This window comes from Cyclopterus lumpus, chromosome 3, assembly GCF_009769545.1.
Source record: "Cyclopterus lumpus isolate fCycLum1 chromosome 3, fCycLum1.pri, whole genome shotgun sequence".
NCBI lineage: Eukaryota > Metazoa > Chordata > Actinopteri > Perciformes > Cyclopteridae > Cyclopterus > Cyclopterus lumpus.
The window spans coordinates 14,001,961-14,022,470 of record NC_046968.1 but is presented as its reverse complement, the minus strand read 5'-3'; the positions used below and the strand labels follow the sequence as shown (position 1 = coordinate 14,022,470).

The 20,510-nt window shown below is 39.1% G+C and overlaps 1 protein-coding gene across 1 annotated transcript in view; it reads left to right on the top strand.

Moving 5' to 3' along the window:
• Positions 1 to 20,510, top strand: part of galnt18b (UDP-N-acetyl-alpha-D-galactosamine:polypeptide N-acetylgalactosaminyltransferase 18b) — a 66,192-nt gene that overhangs the window by 29,280 nt on the left and 16,402 nt on the right. The window contains exons 4-6 of the mRNA XM_034529501.1: positions 4,349 to 4,532; positions 6,878 to 7,075; positions 9,033 to 9,147. Of these exons, the coding sequence (XP_034385392.1) occupies positions 4,349 to 4,532; positions 6,878 to 7,075; positions 9,033 to 9,147 (497 nt within the window). The remainder of the gene's footprint in view (positions 1 to 4,348; positions 4,533 to 6,877; positions 7,076 to 9,032; positions 9,148 to 20,510) is intronic.

Below are 20,510 nucleotides of genomic sequence, written 5' to 3'. Positions count from 1 at the left end.
GAAATACTGATATTGGGAAGAATGTTTTCCAAAGTCAATAATGCAAAACATGTAGCATTGCCTGTAGCCTGATGGAACAGAATATAGATCCCTGTAGTTTGTCTTGGTAACTCATCTCAACACGCTGGGCTAAGAAGGATGATTCTCCCTCTGGTTGTTATTGAACAAAAATGTAAATATATTCAAAGATATTTGTTAAAAGATTTAAAGCTGAAAACACTAAAGTTTGCTCCCATTTGCACATTATTGAATTAGCACATCAGAACCCAAAAACATTTATATTGCATGACGTAATTTAGAGCCCTACAGATGTGAGAGCAGTTGCCTTTAGCTCCTTCAGGGACCCAAGTCACGCATTGACATTTTGCTGATGGCATTTCCCCCTGTTTGCCTGAGCACTCTGTCACACTGCGTCTGATATGTCGGGTGTTATCATTATCATCACGACTGAATCTTATCTGTGCTAAATGTCGTTAGCCTAGTTGACCCGTGATGCTGCTGAGATTGTCGATGGGGTCATCGACCACAGCGAACCTCCCAGGGATCCATAGCTTTACATTAGTCATCCACCACTGTCACACAGCTCACCTCCAAGAGGCATTAGCATGCAGGAGGACGTGTAGCCATCAAGGGAGAGAAGGGCAAATTGACTTAGCTGATTCCTCCTTAATTGGATAATGTCCCAAGCTGTGGCCTGAGAATGGCTCATCTTTCTAAGAGTGGGGTTTTGAAACAGGCTCACTTATTGAACGGGCTATCAGAGAACTTGTGATTCCATACTTAAACTTAAGTGATAATACGAAGGAGTTTTGTATACATGTGATGATGGAGGATTGGATACAAGACTGGTAAAATCTTGGAGGAAGCATGAGTTATCATTTGGATATTTTAAACACAGATTTTAATAAGCGCTGAGTTGTGTAGTCAGAAATTGCCAAGTGGTGTAGTGCAAACTACACAGCAACTGTCAGACCTGTATCAAAGCCAATTTGCCATCTGCTGTCCAAGAAGTAACGCCTGTGTGTTGATAATTTAGTTTGAACATTCATGAAGAGAACGTACAGTTCTTGTTGCTGAGACAGACAAGCTCAGTTTAGACCAGTGGTGTAAAGTATCTAAGTAGATTTACTCAAGTAGTGTACTTAAGTACATCCAAAACGTTGAGGTACTTGAGTATTTCAATTTTTATACTTCTACTCCACAATACTTAAAAGGCCAATATTGTACTTTTTTATTTCACTGGATCCGTTTGATAACTTAAGTTACTTGCACATTTATATTAATAATTAAAAACATTATCAACAAATAAATGAAGATGTATTATTACTGGTTTTAACACTTTATTGATGGGGATGGAGTAACTTAGCCCTACCTTTACCAGATGCAACATTAAACTGATTAAACATCAATAACTATAACACATAATGCACATTCATCTAAAATGGGTTTTCTGCATTATGAGTACTTTGATTTTGATACTTTACGTATATATTAACGCTGGTACTTTTGTATGTTTACTTCAGTAAGACTTTGAATGCAGGACCTTTACTTGTAACAGATAATTCTATTCCTACACTGTGTCAATGCTACTTTGACTCAAGTAAAATATTTGAGTACTGTACTTCTTCCACCACAGACATTTATTAAGATATAGTTAAAGGAAACCACCACGAAATTCTATCAAATAGTCTTTGCCAGGTTATTGTCAGTTAAAGAAATGTGTAACAAGAGGATTCATAAGCCATGTCACAGTTTTGAATTTCGAAAGCTATCTCCATTTGTTGTTGGGGATTCAGAAAAACAATATCCATATTTCGGTAGTTATACACAGTTTAATTTAATGGTTTTGTTAGATCCCGCTGAGGATAGAATAGAGGTGAACGTTATGGCGTATTAACAATTTTGCTGCTCACCATTAGGTTTGTGTTTTTTTCTTCTGAGAGAAACCTTTTAACATTTTTAACAAGTCCCTGGGTTTACAGCCATACTACACATTGATGTTAGAAACCTGTTTGCTTGTTATTCTAGTGCGACAGCATCCTAGAGCCCATTGCTTTCCAGCAGAGCTTGAGCATCCTGAAAGATTGATGCCTGTTGGCCATCAGCCATTTCTAGTGTAATGAACTGTGCTTTATTATGATTTGTTATGAGACGACACACATCATTCTTATTTTCAATTCAGACACACACATCAGAATGTCTTAATGGATACAATTGTTTACAGATACAGAAGGCATGAGTAACTACAGTAGCTTTCCTTTATGCAGAATTAAGAGTCCAATGGGAAGAAATGGTTCTATTACATACGCTGAAGCCTGAATTGGCACAAGGGATCAGCCCTGATTTGATGGTTGGGAGTCCTTCTGCTTTAAGTTATGGATATCTAATCTAAGGCAGATGTACACTGGGGATGTCTGCTTACATATTATTCTGTTCCTTCGTGGACCAGCAGCATTCACGATAATGATGAGTGTTTGACAATCTGATATATTTGTACAAAATATTTTTAGCAATTTTCTCTGCTGACTGATGAGGTCAGTTGTTGCTACGGAAACAGTTTTGACAAATTGAACAAATTCAAGAGTTGTTTTTTGTGTGATCCATCTATTATAATAAGATGGTGTAACTTAAGGTACCCTGTGTGTTTTTTAGCTATTAGCTCTGTGGAGCAATGCTTTTATAAACAGATCTCCATTTGTGTTGCTGCAAGCAAATGCATTTGTTAGGCCTAAAAGTTGCGCACAATGAGTGTAAACGTAGCTCTGTAACACTCTCCACAACTTTAATATCGTCCGTGACAAAAAAAATCAGAATAGTGTTAATTCAACAATACATTGATTTAAGACTCATTCATAACATATACTAATTTGATTTTTAATTCCTGCTTTGTGTTGCATTGTCGCTTCTCATTTTTCAAAAGAATTAGTGACTTTTCGTTGACTTTAACTTTATTAACTTTTTATTGAATCAAGATACCATAAGCAGTTTATTGTCAACAGTACATACTTGTATATATTAGTGTGACATACAGTACAGCATACCATTTTAAAAACACAAGACAAAAATATAGACAAAACATTAACATCATAACGTTCCACGTATGGGTGAATATTATTACCTCTTTCCCAACCTCTGAAGGGATTGCTGATGAAAAAATGTGAGAATAAATCATTTATATTCTATATGTTTGCATCTTATATTGAATTAAAAAAAAATAGATGCACTGATTGATATTTGCTGTCAGGCTTATTTACAGCAAACAGGTGCCACGTGCTGGCAAAAAAAATAAGGCTGCTGGAAAAAATATATAAGAATTTGCATTCAAATAAATCAGTGCTGAAGCAGGATGTTGCTGTGCATACAGTGTGTCAGGGACCTGTACATAATCTGTGTGTGTTCTTTAATCATGTTTTGTATAGTTGAAAGACACAGATGTAAACTTAAACAATACATCCAATGTCTCCGTAAATGATCAGATCATCTCCAACAGAACTATTTCCCTTTTTTTGAGGGAATGTCAAACCATTCTCAACTTTAGAAATCGACTCACCCCCCCTCTGAAGACACAGCACAATTTCATGGCGAATACTTTCTGTCTGTTTGTAACTGCTCCCCATTCCCTTAAAACTCGCAAGGTATACTCGTGGTTAAAAGTGAAATAGTGAGAACACAGCCAAAGGTGATTTATACACGGGATGATGAAACATTTAATTTTCTTTTGATAGTAGGCCTAAGATATAGAGTTGTGGTGCTGCTCACTCACTTTTTTCACATCTCACAAAGTGTGAACTTTAAAAGAAAAACAGATCAGTCTTAGCTTGCTTTTTAGAAACATCTAATACATTAGTAATTTGTACTGTATTTTTGAGAAAAGTTGCAGAAATATTGCTACCACATGTGGGGGCAACTATGATTTATTTTCATATCAGTAGCAATGACTCTCATCCTGCAGGGTATGACTCATCATAAAATATATACCTGAGTAATAAGAGGTAAACCTTGAAGCCAAACATTAGACTCCGTGGACTTCCTCCATCACCTCCCCCCATGTTTTGAAAAGCATTGCAGGCTAAGTCCTCAATATTGCAAAATCCCGTTATGACTGAAGCTCTATGACGGTCTGCGGTTCTGGCTCAATATGCTGCGTCTTTGGTCCAGTGATCAAAGCAGTGAAGCAGTGAGTACGTTTGGCCTCCCACCAATGAAATACTGCCCACTGGAGGAGGACATGACGGCGTCTAGTGGGTGGAAGTTTGCTCACAACTTCACTTACGTATCACTCATCTCATACAAGGACTCAAAAACTCTTCAGATATTGATGTCAAATGTGTGTGTGTGTGTTTTCTAGTTGAGCTAAAAGAGAAGCTGCAGGATTTTGTGTCTGAGACTAACAAACAGCATCCAGGATTCATCAAGATGGTGCGTCATGCCAAGCAGGAGGGTCTGATCCGGTCCAGAGTGAGCGGGTGGAGGGCTGCTACTGCCCCAGTTGTTGCCCTGTTTGATGCCCACGTCGAATTCAACGTTGGCTGGTGAGTCACTCGCAATGAGAGCGGCATGAGGTTAGCTCAGCTCAACACAAGAGCCCTGGTTCTTGAGTCACATCACTCTGTGTGGGTTTACGGAAAATTATTTCATTTAAAAACAAAGACTGTAGCTTGGCTCTTTTTCTCTCTTTGTCATACTCGACCGGATAACTCTGCACTCTGTTTTATTTCCTCATTTTACAAATGTCTAACTTTAATGTGTAAACTGTATCTGCTTTCTTGATTCATACATACATTTTAAGCAATAGTTTAACATTCTGGAATTTGCTTATTTGCTTTCTTGACAAAAATAAGGCTACATTATGCAACCAGTTATCTTAACTTAGTTTAAAGACTGGAAACAGGTAGCATGGCTCGGACTGAAGGCAATAACATTGAGACAAACAACATACAAAAGAAGGTATTAGTTCAAGAGCTTTAGGCAGATTTCGTCACCTTTGGACAGAGCCAGGCAGCTGTTTCCCCATTTCATGTCTTTATACTACATTACATTGCATGACATATCATTTAGCTGACGCTTTTATCCAAAGCGACTGACAATAAGTGCATTCAACCATGAGTACAAACTCAGAACAATAAGAATCAAGAAAGTAACATTTCTTCAAGAAAGCCCAAACTACAAAAATACCGTAAGTAAGTGCCATTCAAGTGCCACTGAAGTGCTAATCTGTTTTTATTCAAGGTATAGTCTGAAAAGATGGGTTTTTAGTTTGCAGAGGGAGATGTAGAGACTTTCTGCTGTCCTGGTGTCAATGGGGAGCTCGTTCCACCACTAAGGAGCCAGGACAGCAAACAGTCTTGATTTTGTTGAGTGTTTAGCTCGCAGTGACGGAGTCACAAGTCGATTTAGATGCCGAGCGGAGTGAACGGGCTGGGCTGTAAGGTTCTGGATGTAGACGAGACCCGATCGGTTCGCCCCACGGTAAACAACAACCAATGTTTTGAAGCAGATGCGGGCGACTACCGGTAACCAGTGAAGGGAGCGGAGGAGCGGAGTATTGTGGGTGAATTCAGGGAGGAATACCTGTCGAGCGGCTGCATTCTGGATGAGCTGCAGAGGTCGGATGGCCTTAGCAGGTAGACCTGCCAGGAGGGAGTTACAGTAGTCCAGGCACAAGATGATCAGAGCCTGAACCAGAACCTGTGCCGCCTTCTGAATAAGAAGAGGACATATTCTCCTGATGTTATGCATCATGTACCTACAGGAACGTGTTGTCGCAGTAATGTTAGCAGTCAGGGAGAGTTGACTGTCGAGTGTCACACCGAGGTTCCTGGCAGTCGGGGTCGGGGCTAACACCGAGTTGTTGAAAGTGGTAGTCAGGTCGTGGGTGGGAGAGCCTTTCCCTGGAAGGAAAAGTAGTTCAGTTTTGTCAGAGTTGATTTTCAGATAAGAGATGTTAGTCAGACAGGCAGAGATTTGTGCTGCTATCTGTGTTTCAGATTGGGGAAACGAGAGGATTAGTTGGGTGTCATCAGCGTAGCTATGGTAGGAGAAGCCATGCGAGCGAATGACAGAGCCAAGAGAATTAGTGTACAGAGAGAACAGGAGGGGACCCAGGACGGAGCCCTGAGGGACCCCAGTAGTGAGAGGACAAGGCTCAGACACAGATCCTCTCCAAGTTACCCCGTAAGTGCGGTTGGTGAGGTAGGATGAGAAAAGGGAGAGTGCAGTGCCTGAGATTCCCAGGTCCTGCAGGGAGGAAATAAGGATCTGGTGGTTCACTGTGTCAAATGCCGCAGAAAGGTCTAGAAGGATAAGGACAGAGGAGAGAGAGGCTGCTCTAGCAGTGTGAAGCTTCGCAGAGACAGCAAGGAGGGCAGTCTCTGTTGATTGGCCGGCCTTGAATCCAGACAAGAAGGTTGTTACTGTGGAGATAGGACACACTTAAAGATAGCTCGCTCGAGAGTTCTATATACTAAGCTAAGATAATAGTCTCCTTGCTGTAGCTTCATATTTATCGTACGGACATAAGAGCGATACTAAATTTCACATCACTCAACAAGAAAGCAAATCAGAAAGCAAATTTCCCGAAATTACGTTCTTTTGAATTTGTTTTCTGCATAAATCAATTTTGATCCCTTTTGCCACAAATTAACTAAATGTAATGTGTAGTTTTTGTGGATGTTTTATGGTTTCATATTTTGATGAAAAAAAATCTATCTTATCAAATGGGGAATAATGTTTTGTCAGCCGAGTAAATTGGATTGAATTAATCTTGTGTATAGTGAAATTGGTTTTTTTTAAATGGCAGGCATGATTGCAAAGGTAATGCAGAAAACCTGTCAAAACAAATACTTAGTCAAATGACTTTGTCTTTCCATATTTGAAGGGCTGAACCCATTCTGCAGAGAATTCAAGAAGACAGAACCCGCATAATCTCCCCATCGTTTGATAACATCAAGTACGACACGTTTGAGATTGAAGAGTATCCGCTGTCTGCCCAGGGCTTCGACTGGGAGCTGTGGTGTCGCTACCTCAATCCACCCAAGTCCTGGTGGCACAATGGCAACAAGACTGCACCCATCCAGTAAGTAAACACCACATGTCTTGCCTTGTTCAAATGATAAAACTATATGATATTTGTTGCTGGAGCGCAGCAAAGCGGAGGGACCGGCACAAATTATTAGGCGCCATGCAACAATGTTTCTGCCAGTGACGACTTTGCTACAGCGAGCAACTATGTGATCCACTTCCTCAATACATACGTGGTGTTTCTTTTCTTAATCAATTTGTATTTTCCTTTTATATACGTCTCAAACATTCTTTTGCAATCCTATATTTGAAGCTCATTTTGAGAATTGAGAATTTGTTGTCCGGTCGAGCGAGTCCACAGAGTGACGGCGGATTCTCTCAGAACCGACCGAGGTGTTGACGATCAGAGCAAAGAGAAAACTAGCAGCCAAGTTGTCAAGTGGTAGAAAATGTAGGTTTCAGTTTGCCCATGAATAAATGCTGCCACTCCACAAGACACAAGCAGTGGTGGACAAAGTATTCAGATCATCTACTTAAGTAAAGGTAACGATAGCACTTTGTGAAAATACTTACATTCAAGATTTTACTCAAGTAAATGTACTTTAAGTGGTAAAGTAAAGCTAAATGACCCCTTTCTGAGAGTTCATATAATTATCTATAATATCATTGAAATAATAAATTCCATAATTAATTAAAAAATAAATATAGCACAGTATTATATTTCATGACCTGATCACATGCTTTGTAAATGTTTAATCTGTAAAGTAATTAGTAACTAAGGCTCTCAGATAATTATAATATTACCATGGAGATGGACTGGAGTAGAAGTTTAAAGTGGTATAAAATGGCAATACTCATTTTAGGCACAAGTACCTCAATTTTATATTTAAAGAAGAGTACTTCTGTAAATGTTACTTTCCACCTCTAGACTCAAGTTCCTGTGTCTTGCTTCTCAATTGCTGAGTAAAGTGAGCATCAACTGTCAACTTCAGCCCTGGAGGCAAAACAAAGTCTCCCCTGTGCTTCCCAACCACAGCCTGGAATCTGAAGCAGGAAAGTTATCTTGCAATGTTTTCTTTAAGACCGACATTTGAGGCTGTGGGCATGTTCATTATTGTCATGGGATGCAACCCCGGCCTGGTCTGTAATGCAAACCACTGCCTGTCCACTGTGCATTGACTCAAATAGGACAATAACACTGTAGATTAATAATCCAGAACAATGTGTTAAACATATTTGGATTATACTGTTGAATATATTAAATTATAGGTGCAGTCAGTGATTCTAATCCAATACACTTTTTGTCAAATATAGCAAATATCTCCTCACACGGCCACTATCTGTCCGTTATGTGTGCGTGCTGAAAAATGATCTGGTGTTCATTCACATTCATCTGTAAATGGGAAACAAACAAAATGGCTTGAACCGAGTCACACATCGCTATTCCAGCCAGTCAGCATTGGTGGTTGTGCACAGGAGAAGTTAATGGCCATGGATGTATTAGGATAAAGGCAGTGGGATCGTGAGGGGTGATGAATCTGAAGGGGGTTATTTGTTTGCGTGTTCAAATGATATTTCTCCCAAAAAAAAGCCCTTTAAAGCAATACTCAATTATTTGACTCAAACATAGCTTCACCATGGCATGTGATGTGCTACTTCAGTACAATTTCAGAACAAATGGTCTAGGGACCACCGCAGGAAATTGGACATGAGCATTGAATTTACAGGAATTCACATTATAGACATGACCATTCACTACCCCTGTAATAATGTGTCTACAACATAGCACACTTACCATACATGGTTGAGCTATATACTGGGCTTCAATATTAAGTAGTCTTAAGTAACAAATGTCAACCCTGCTAAAAGGGTCATTTATTGATGGCCAAGTCATGTGTTGTCAAGGTCACATTTGTCTTCTTTTCCTCGTTCTTACTATAGCAACTGTGTCAAGCAAATTTAACCTGCAAAAGACAAACAAAACTGATCCTCATAATCTGTCATCCCCGCAGGAGTCCGGCCCTGATTGGTTGCTTCGTGGTGGATAGGCTGTACTTTGAGGAGATTGGTTTGCTGGATGAAGGGATGGAGGTGTACGGGGGAGAAAATGTGGAGCTGGGAATCAGGGTGAGTAATAATGTCATCCCGAGGCCATGGGCCATTGTTCATGCAGGTAAAGTGGGGGAAATGAACTATGATAATGACACGTAATGGCTGTTGGGTGCAAGGTCACTGAGAGCCCCATTGAAAAAGTGTTATTTGGCTACAAGCGATGTGGTCTGTGCAATTAAAAATTATGTGCAGGTGTAGTGACAGTTATTTAAGAGATGAAAAGTAGAGCTTTAAAGAGTGTAGGATGTCCAGCCCATGGGTTCCTACTGAAGACAAATGTCATTGACAAAATAATGTAACGTCAAGGTCCATTCAGCTGTTCTGAAGCTTTTGATCACATCACATGATCAGGAGTACTTTGAACCTTACAAGTATATAGTTGAATTCTTAAAACACTGCGGTCTTTAGCAGACATTACTCAAAAAGCTGTAAAAAGTGCAATTGTAGTAAATAGTGCAATGGTAATTTTAGTCGTGGATTAATACATATTTGGTGCTTTAGTCAGTATTTACAGCAGCAGCACAGTGGTTTTGGGATTGAGTCAAAGTACTGTAAACTACAGTACTCAAGCTGCTAGCCGGAGAACACATGTTGATTGTTGTGAATGTGAGTTTAAAAGGTTGTTTGTCTTTAAGTATGATTGACTGGCGTCCTGTCTCGAAAGTACACTGTCTCTCCTCGGCTCCAGCCCTCGTGATCTTGTAAAGGATATAGATAATAGATGGGTTTGTATTAATTTAGTAAACCATTTAATGACATTGTCTGTATATTTTATTGTCCAACATGAAACCTCTATCCACACTGCCAGGAGTCAAATTCCTTAATATATGTGTTTTCAAATTTTCTCTGTTGACCTAAAAATATTTCTAATTCAGTGAATCTAGAGATATCTAGAGAATCTGCATGAAATACCTACTATGTGTCATTTTTTAACTGACACTTTTTTGTCAACAACATTATTGGTTATTAACAAGAATGGAAACAGTGGCGCCGTTGTTATATCAAGCTTCGGCTACATAGACAATATTTTTGACTAGGATCAATTAATTGTTGGTTTTGGTCTCTTCGTATGATTTGTTGACAATAAGACAAATTAAAAACAATACTCGCTTGAACAACACAGTAGAGGGAATTAGCCTTTAACAATCAATACTAATTAATTCTGAAGTCTGACTGATCACCTTCATCTACATGTGAGAGTTGTAGGACTCAAAGCCATCGTTACCCTGAGCAGTGATGTGTGAAGAGAGCACCAACATTGTTCAGAGCAGATAGACGCACTTTGTAGGTACTTGTGTTGCAGTCCTCTCACAGTGCTATACTGAATTTCTACACCATCACCATCGCTGTCTTGGATGAAAATCAGTTGGTTTGACGTGGTGTTAAGTTGAGCGGTACCGAACGATAGCACACATTAATGCAGCTATCAGCCTGTTCAATAACCGCAAGAAGCGAGTGATAACCCCTCCTCAACTCCACAATGACTAGATTGCACTGTGAGGAGGAAATGGAGACAAGTGTATGACAAGGCACTGACTGGGAAAAGATCCATCCTCTAATGACAGATGCAATCATCAGTAAAAAAATATGAAAAAGGCGATTATTCCCATAATTTATTTTCCTTCAGAAATGACATGCTTTTAGAATTCCTGGCCCTGATAATAATGACTGCTTTATAGCTGGACACATTGATGATTTTATCACATATATTATAAAACCAGGGTCCTATCCCTATGTATACACAGTTTGAATAATCATTGTGCTTCATTGCAATGTATGAGTTCATTGTAACAATGTGTGTTGTTTACTTGTTTGGTTGTGTTGGACTGAAGGAACATACCCTTGCCTGGAGGTTAATGTAGTTTAGAGTTCAGTAAAGCTTTTGAAACAGAGGGTGACACAGTGAGCTGAGAGTTACAGCACAAGGCTGGTGGACCTTGGCTTGGCCCCAGATTAGCAGTCCCATAGAGCCCCAGCATGGTCTGTCTGTCTGCAGCGTATTGGTCATGCCTTAAGACCACCTGCCAGCACACAGACTGGCTGCTGACAGATCCTCAGAGACACGCTCAATCCAGGCCAACAGCTACTGGCTTTGGCTGAGGCTTGAAAGGGATGTCCTGGGTAGTGTGAGGGGGAAATGAACCGCTGCTCTCTGTTCACATTTGGTCACAAAGTGGAAGCTGAATATTTCTATCATGATGTATAAGAATGACCATTCTGATGAGGCACAAATGATGATGTCACAAATTATACATTAATTTGATGTGTTCTTGAGTTCTTTACATCCTCGTATTCATTAATGTGCAACTCGAGACTTATATTTCTGTTACCCAACCCAGGTACAAGAGAGGAGTGACCGAGCCCGACCCAAACCCGACAGGCATTATTCTTTTTATTTCCGAACCACCCCAGACCCAACAGAGTTAATGTAAGCTTAAGCACTGAGTCTGTTACCCCGCCAGTGCCCTGACAGTCACTAAAATAACAAACACCCGCCCTGAACAAGCCCATAGTGGTGCTGTTGCGCTGAACAAGGCTTTAGAAACCTCTGTAAAATAAAGCAGACTTTTATTTTGAAGGGTACACATCAACAGAGTGTTCCAGTGCTTCATAAATTGCCATGTCATTATATTCTTATGTGAGTAAATGTGATTCAATGAATCTGGGTTGATGGTTCCAGTCTGTTGTGGACAACACAGCTACTGCTCTTTACCCCCAAAGCTGTCATAACCACCTGATTTGAGACTGAAGAACTATCACCTTTACACCTGGAGGTAGGAAAGGAGGCAGCTGTGAACCGTGATCAACCCAAATATTTGAGGTTTCACTGTCAGTCAATAGATTTGTTTGATTATACCACTGCATTAATGGCTGCAGCGTGAAAAAGACCATCACGTGAATCAGCTGGCGGACTCGTCTGCTGATTCACATGATGGGCTTCTTTTTTTTTTATGTATGTGTTGCCCTTTCAATAGCTTTTCTTCCTGTTTTAGTCCTGAGCATTTATTCAAGAGAAACTTTGTGAATGCAGGGAATTTATGATGATACCATCCGCGGCAATAAATTGATGAAAGATAATCCCGGGAAGCTTGGTCCTTGTCCGCTTTAAAGCACAGCGCAGAGGTAGAGCACGGACTGTCTGTTTGAGCTTCAAGTCACAGAGTGTTGATTTGTTTTTTGTTTTTGAGATGGATGTGCAGAAAGCCGAAGATATAGTTTTGTGAAGCAATCACTCAAGTCATATTGTATGGTGGAACAGAAAGCAAATTGGACAGGACCCTGAAACAGAATTATAATACAAATGATCTTCCAAAACACCTGTGAATACTGGGGGTTGTGCCAGTGAAGCACAGCATGGACCAATGCATCACAAAAACACTAAAGCAGACATCATTACTCTCACCCAATACCAGGAAGGTTGAGTTGAAAAATGAGGATCATTGCGGGCCTTGAAAAACAATTATGAGATGGGCGTTGTGCACAGTTTTTATGGAAGTGGCATTAAAACACCATTACTGTCATAATAATGATTTACAAATTATATTAGATTTCACCCTAATATATACAATTTGTATTCAATATAAGCAACATGCATTATTATCTGTACGAGCATTTTAAGTAGCAATGAAAAAGAACCGATAACACATAAAATACATAAAAAACACCAGGCCTTTGCAGTGACACATTATTTGGCAGCTTGAAAGATGAGAACAACTGTCCATTAAACATCCTTTTCATCATGTAATCAATTCATCCACACTTCAAAAGTCGATGATCTATTGTTGTGAACAAGTACTTTATAACTGCTGCACTTAAAACTTGATAGAAATGTTGTATATGTGTATGAGGTCAACATATATTACCATTGAGGACATGCATGCATACATATTTCTATACATATTTATAGCTTAGATCCAACATATTCAAAATCTCACAGCAGTGATAAAACATGATTTTAAAACAGGCTCTATTAACTTTAGCCTCTTAACTTATTTACCTTAAAGCCAGTATATTTTTTAAATAAACTTATTTTGTAATCACATTTCAAACTTATACATCTAAAACATAAGACATGACCATGTTCTCTCAGCAATCATGAATAAATGACTGATGAACCGTCTTTTGCACATGTATACATGAACACAAAGATCATATTAAAGTGTGCTGTTTTGCCTTTTTTTATAATGTGAAAGGTACAACAGATTTTGAGTTCTGTGTAATCACACAGGACACGGTCCAGAAGTTGTACTATATTGATGAGACTGTAATTGTAGAAGAGCAGAGAGTTTAATGACCATTGTGCAGCTGAAAATCCATTTAACCCTGCTGCGGAATCTTACACTAACAGGACGATCAATGAGAAAGTCTTTTGTCCGACAGAGATAATGTGAATTATATTGTAGCCCTCTAGTATAACTATAAGAAATATATCACCGCTTCATGCAATATACAATCAGTATAGTTAAATATAGTAATGCTATTAGGATCATTCAATTTGAACAATGATGATGATTCATAGAGACCAGAAGGATGCTTGTAATATTCCCTATAATGTGCTGTAAAGAATAATTATTTATATTAGAGTCATATTAACAGTAAACAGCGATGAGCTGCCAGACTTCTAACAAACAACAATCCACTTACTTAACTCTGATGAGCTTCATTGTTCTGGCTCATTTGTTTTCAAATTGATTTAAACATGGTTTTAATCACCTACAAGGCTTTACATGGCAGCGCTCCAACGTACATTGCTGACCTTTGTTTGTGCTGCTTTTAAAGCACATTATTAACCTTTAGTTTCTGAAAAGTGCAATACAAATAAAGCTTGACATTATAACTGTATTACAGCAACATAATGTTCATATTAACCACAGTGTCACTCCACATCACTACAGACAAAGCTATTGTTATAGTATGAGCATAGACGTTATCAAAAGAACATTTCTGATGTGTGACTAAAGAGACTTATATACATCTAGGTATGATATAGAATAGATTTGATCAAATATACTACATCAATGTTTTTACATTTTTCAAGCCTATTAATGTTTTTATATTTCATTATACCAGCTAATTTAATTTCTTCTTCCTTAACTCAATTTAAAACCAGGCACTATTACACCCTACTGTCATTGGATTTGGATTGGATTGATTCATTTAAAAGATGGAGCTGAAGTTGTGGTTTCCTTTACGGACTTATTGCCCTGGGCAGGAGGGGAGTGACATCAGAGTGACATCGGAGGATCATGTGAGGGTGAACACAGTGCGGTTTTGAAAGAAACCATCTAGATGGCTTATTCAGTGGCACAGAGTAAATACTGAAGCTTGAACAGGGATCCCCATGGACAGGATGAATCACATTTGACAGATCTGGTTTATAGCAAACCGGCTGGTTCAGTTTTTGTGTGCAGTATTGACTTTATGCAATGTTAACCCCTATTTCGTTTCCCACATTTCTTTCTGTGCTTTTGCACAGTATCTCTGAATTTCTCAGTGGACAATCTTTCTTTAGCCATCTCCATTTGATAACTTATTATTCATAGGCTCATTCAACCCTGCATACAGTTATATTTATTGCTTTGTGATATGAAAGTCGATATGCCTTAATTTACATATTTATCCCCTCAAATAAACATCTTGCAGAAGGCTGCATACTCTGCAAAATGTGCAAAGCTCCAACAATATTTAAGTTCAAGTATAAAAACGTAGCGTCAAATTGGATTCGTTATTATCAAGAGCAAAATCTATAGTGTTTTCATTAATGCTTTATTGAATCTCATGATGTTATGTAGACAGAAAGGAGCTTATAAAGGTTATTGTGTTACACTGTACACAGAGCACTTGCTTGATGATTGTGTGAAATGTTTCACCCCCGAAGGTGTTATTCTGTGTGCAGGAAGTTGTGTAGAACCTGTTTGAATGCGTGTCTCACATTCACACTTCCTTGTGCTGATGACACTTGTGAGGAGGAAGGAAGCTGCTTAGATTGAAAAATAAATCAAGTCCCTTGTCAAAAAGATATTCTGTTCTCTGCAGTTACACGTCAAGACAGCAACTGCTTGTCGGTGTGCAGACTGCAGGCTTTTAATATTTGGTAATAACCAGCTCTCAAGTGGTTGAAACTGGGGGTGTTTCCTCAGTACAGACATGCCAAGAGATACTTGTCACTGCAGACAGAATTACATTCTTTATAGTATTACTTTTGCAGATAGAATCAGTCCTTCACCTCACCTCAACACTTGAAGTCTTTTTCGAAAGATATAGACGGAATTTGACTACTTTTCAGCACAAGCAATGTTGGAGTGTTGCGTTTTTTTTAAACATGGCTCAACAGCTCCATTAATGATGCTGAGATAGAATTAGAAAGCCATACAGCCATTAGGGAAAAACAGGAATCGCAGAGGAGATAGTGTTTGTGTTTATAGACATAGTTTATCAGATCTGATTTAAATGACGGTAAAATAGAGGCAGTGCGACTCAAGATTTGATTACGTAAATCCTATCCAGGTCCAGCTTGTTATAGACCACAGATGATCAGAACAACCTTTATGATCTATTAGAAGACACCAAACTCAGTTGGCTTTGTTAAAGGAGCTGTATTCAATATTCTGAACATTAATTTGGTAGCAAACAACGTTTTGCTATGTAGAAATGTAGGAGAGTAATGTCTACCTGAGCAGAGAATTAAGTTGCTCTCTCTTTGTGTGTCCTGTTGTCTGAGCTTCTCCTGGATTTGTTGACATAGTCGGGCCGGCCTTAGTGCATGTTCGTGCACGTGAGTGTGCCCTACTGGTTAGCTCAGCACAACTACAATGGATACATAATGCTGTACCAACCGACAACATCATGGCGTAAGCGTAGCCCTCGCCCTCTGATTCCTCAGGTCCTCAGGTAAACACTGTTAGCTCTGTCAGCACTTTCACTTTAGTTTGTACTGTTAGCGCCGTTAGCTCTGTTAACACCGTTAGCACCATTAGCACCATTAGCTATCAGCCGCCAGTGACATGTTGAGAAGTAATCAAAATGCTTCCAATCTCAGATCTTGCACCTTTAAATCTGAGCTGATTATGATTGGACTTCAACAGCAATGTCAACTCATTTAGGTATAAATTGAGCTGTTTGTGCAAACCTACTATTGTATGCTGTTAGTGTAGTAGCCTATTGATTTGTTTATTAATTATTGAATTGGTGGGATACCTTGTATTGAATATGTATTATACTGCAGTCTTTGGGATGGATTTGGACTCGTCAACATAAATATAAATAATCTGATTTTGACATTTAAATCTCCAAGAGATTATTGTTGTTGTAATAGATGGTGAATAAACAAACTACTAAATACATTATGTCAACAACAAGAATAAAGCTAGTTAGGCTTACTAACTCATTGGCATCTTTTCCCTTCTAGAAAACTCCATGTTTCTAGTTAGATGGAATGTGATGCTAAGTGGTACATTAATAATTCAAGGCTATGACTCTTCACATGGCTGTCTGCATGGACTACTGCTGCACTGTCTCCTACAAATTACATTTATATGCATTTATTCTTCATTAGCGATTTATGTTCAAGGAGAACGTTCGGAGTGAAGTGAGGGTCAGCAAAAATAAAAATGATGGTGGATGGCCATGTAGAACATTTACCCTCAAAATGGTCCACCTGGCTTCATTTCCCATGTCAAATTAACAATCTGCATTGGGATTTAGAGGGTTAGTTAGCCAACTGGCAGAAAAAAATACATGTCTTCTCACTTACTCCTCGAAGTATTGAGCCATGTTAATAGTGTTGGTTTAATTGTTCCTTGTTTTGAGATACGGGTCTCAGACACTGCCTCCACTCAAATACAATAGAGATTTTTCATCTCTATTGTATTTTTTCAGTGCTCATAGCACTGAAACAATTATTTTAAAACTTTCACATGAGGACCATGATATCTACACAACATTTTTGTGATTTTCAAGATATTTTCAAAACAGAGGCTTTATTGTAGAGCTGCAACAAAGGATTACTTTCACTATCCTTTTATCTGTTGATTATTTTCTTTAATAGAAGCCTGAAAAATGCCTTTCCCAAGATGCCAAAGGTTTTTTTTTGTCCAACCAACAGTGAAAAACCCATCATATTCAGTTTACTATTGTGTAAGCAGCAAATCTTCATATTTGAGAAACTATTTATTTTTATTTTTTGTCATTGAAGGTATTGTTTTTTCGAACATGTCAAATGTAAGATTAATGTGGAGAGAAACAGTTCATATGTCTGCTGGTGTTGTGCTCTGTTGCACATAGTGGTCTTGCAGGATATTAACAGTGTAGGAAGTTGAAAGTTGGACATTTTAAATAGACTTGTATTTAATGTAATTGTAGTTTTCTTGTACCAGATTGCCATTACAAGTTTTATTTCAAAGTATGTAAAATTGTCTGCACATGATCGGAAGATGTTGTCAAGTTACATCACCTGTGTAACTCTGTTCAATCTCCTGTGGAGAGGATGGGAAATGCACTCCTCCTTTTCAGACAGCAGAGAGAGCGGATTGATACACATATAGTGGAATCTCAACGGCAATTGTCTGCACTGCTTCAATGAGCTCTGGGCAGCAAAAGAGGAAGCTCAGCTTTACCTTATAAGTGAGTCTGTGCTTTGATGTGAAGGGTTTTGTCATAAAAAAAACTGAGGAAATGTGAAATGAATGCAGTTGGAAATATTAGGGTTATTTTAAAGCCAGTTAGGGTTTCTGGATGTACAGGAGAGGTGGTGCAGGGAGGTGAAAGCCAATAGATACACTTCAGATATACAGACGGGTATGAAATGAAAAATGAAAATTCCTGAAGCAGCATAAATCAAAAGAATATATGGTGCGAAATGTTCCTGAGGTTCTGCTCATCCTGTCAAGAGGCTGAAGACATTATTTATTTTTATGTTGCGTTTCTTTTCATGTTTAAAAATGATCATCAACAAGATGGGGCCACATTTCCACACAAGTAATGTTTCATGGTCAAACGTATATAGTAATAATGGGGTATTTCATTATTGATAATCAGGGGGTAACACTTCAATAGGCTCCACTCCCCAGCAAGCTTCAGCATGTGGAGAATCCCAAAGCTTCACACACTTGCTGTACCTAGTAACAGTTGCTAAGTTATTATAGGACAATAGTCTCTCCATAATAGTCTAGCATAGGGATAATTGGGTAGGCTCATATTAGTGTAAAATGTGCACACTGCTCCTGTTGGAAGTAGCCAGAGGAGCTTTGTGTTTAGTCAGTCTAACAATACTGAGGACATGCACGAGCAGCAGAGAAATGTGGTTTTAAACATTTGATGTATGCCTTGATTCTTTTCTTGGCCGTGAACATGTTGGAATCCATTGCAACTGACACGACTTAAAGCTGCTGCTGTTCTTAGTGAAGAAAAAAACAATGTTACAGCTGCCTTTCAAGCCTGCGGGGGGTGAGTGTTTGACAGTCTAAAGATAGATTTAGCGTGGACTACTTTAAAGCAGCAAACCATACACAAACGAGGTTGCAAAAAGTTCATAAAATGAGTAAGCAGATTGAAAATCTAACCATTAAACTGGAGATTGTATTTTTTGTAATACAAATTGACATATTGCTGCACCATAAAACAGCATCATTACTATACTTCATGTCCTCAAGGATGTTGCAAACTCCCATCAAAATCCTCTTTAAGCCAGTAGACGCCCTGCTTGGTAACTGGCATCATTGTACACAAAAGAATTAGTAAAGCACTTCCACTTGCATTACTTTAACATTAAAGGTATTTAGCTCTTGCTCTTATCCAGAGCAAATTATGATGAGTGCAGCAGTAAAACAAAATAGCTTATAGGCTCAGGCTGATGGTGCCCTGATAATAGATTTGACATTATCTCACATTTCACTGCTGAAATGTGAGACCATCTCTGCGAGAAAAATAAATTATATTTGCAGGAGGATGTGGAACGAAAGGGGTGTGATACAAGTGGGAGCAGGGGACGTGAGGCATTTCTTAAGGAGATGAGCTTTTAAGTTCACAAGGGAAGGGAGTGGTTGTGCCGTCCTGACTGAGATTGTCCGGTCGCTGTGGAGTGAGGGAGACTGGGTGGAGTGAGGACCTGACTTTTAATAACACAAAGTAGACCAAAAGTGGTGATTGGAGTTTTTTGTATAGAAGTGGGCCCAGTATAATACGTCTCCTAAATAATGTGGACCGAGTGTCCGAATTTTTTTTGATTTTCTATTTATTTGACAACTTTTTGAAAGTGTGAAGGTGAAATTTCTCATCCAAGATGGTGCCACCGTAAAGTGTCTGTATGTCTTTATTGCAATTGCTGTTGAACCGTGCTTTCCGCTTCAGCAGCACACTAAGAAATCGTGAGTCATGCATTCAAATTCGATGGTGGAGTGCAATATTAGGAATATCCCGTTGTATACATGTTTTACATTTTGAATGGAATAACAGTGCAGCCCTCCGTAGTAATGGAAGACTTCTGCTGTATGTTGACAGTAATGACCCATTGCAAAATAGGCAGCAGACGATTAGTGGTTAACTGCAGGCAAATATTCTGAGGCGTTTGTTTCATTGTCTGAAAGGAAAGTTGACACTAAAGAATGAAGGCCTAAATATTTTGGGAGGCTAATGTTGCGTACAGAAAGTAGCTTTTAGAAAGTGATGGCACAATTGTTTTCAGCTTGAACAAATCTTCAAAGTCATTTGTTTAATCGGGTTCGGAGGGATAAGACTGCAACAGATAATGTTTTCCCAAGACTTCAATATCTCACAGAGCAAATCCACAGAAGCTTAAACCCACAATATTTTGTCAGTTAGTATTCTGTTAATTGACTAATCAGTTAAATAAAGACCTTAGCATCAACTACCGTTGCAACCAAGGTTTATTACCAGGAACCTTCTGGTTGGATCAGTGTGCTGATCTGTATGTTAGCATGGCTGGACTTGAGGTGTTTTTGTTGTAAACATAATTTTTTTACTATGTTAAAATAATGTTATTGTTCTACTTTAAACAATAAACTGGACTGGTCTGACCACACACACGCACTCTATAAAAGGGGTGAGAGCAGACTCTTTCTGCTGAGGAGACTGAGGTCTTTTGGAGAGCAGGGAGCACTCCTGAAGACCTTCTTTGTCTCTGTGGTGGCATCAGCCATCTTCTATGGAGTGGTCTTCTGGAGCAGCAGCCTCTCGACAGCTGATGGGAAGAGACTGAACACACTTGTCAAGGAGGCCAGCAGTGTGCTGGGGTGTCCACTGGATACGGTGGAGGTGGAGGGAGACAGGAGGATGATGGCTAAGCTATCTCCCCTGATGAACAACACCTCCCACCCCATGCAGGACACCCTGGCAGCTCTGTACACCTCCTTTAGCCACCG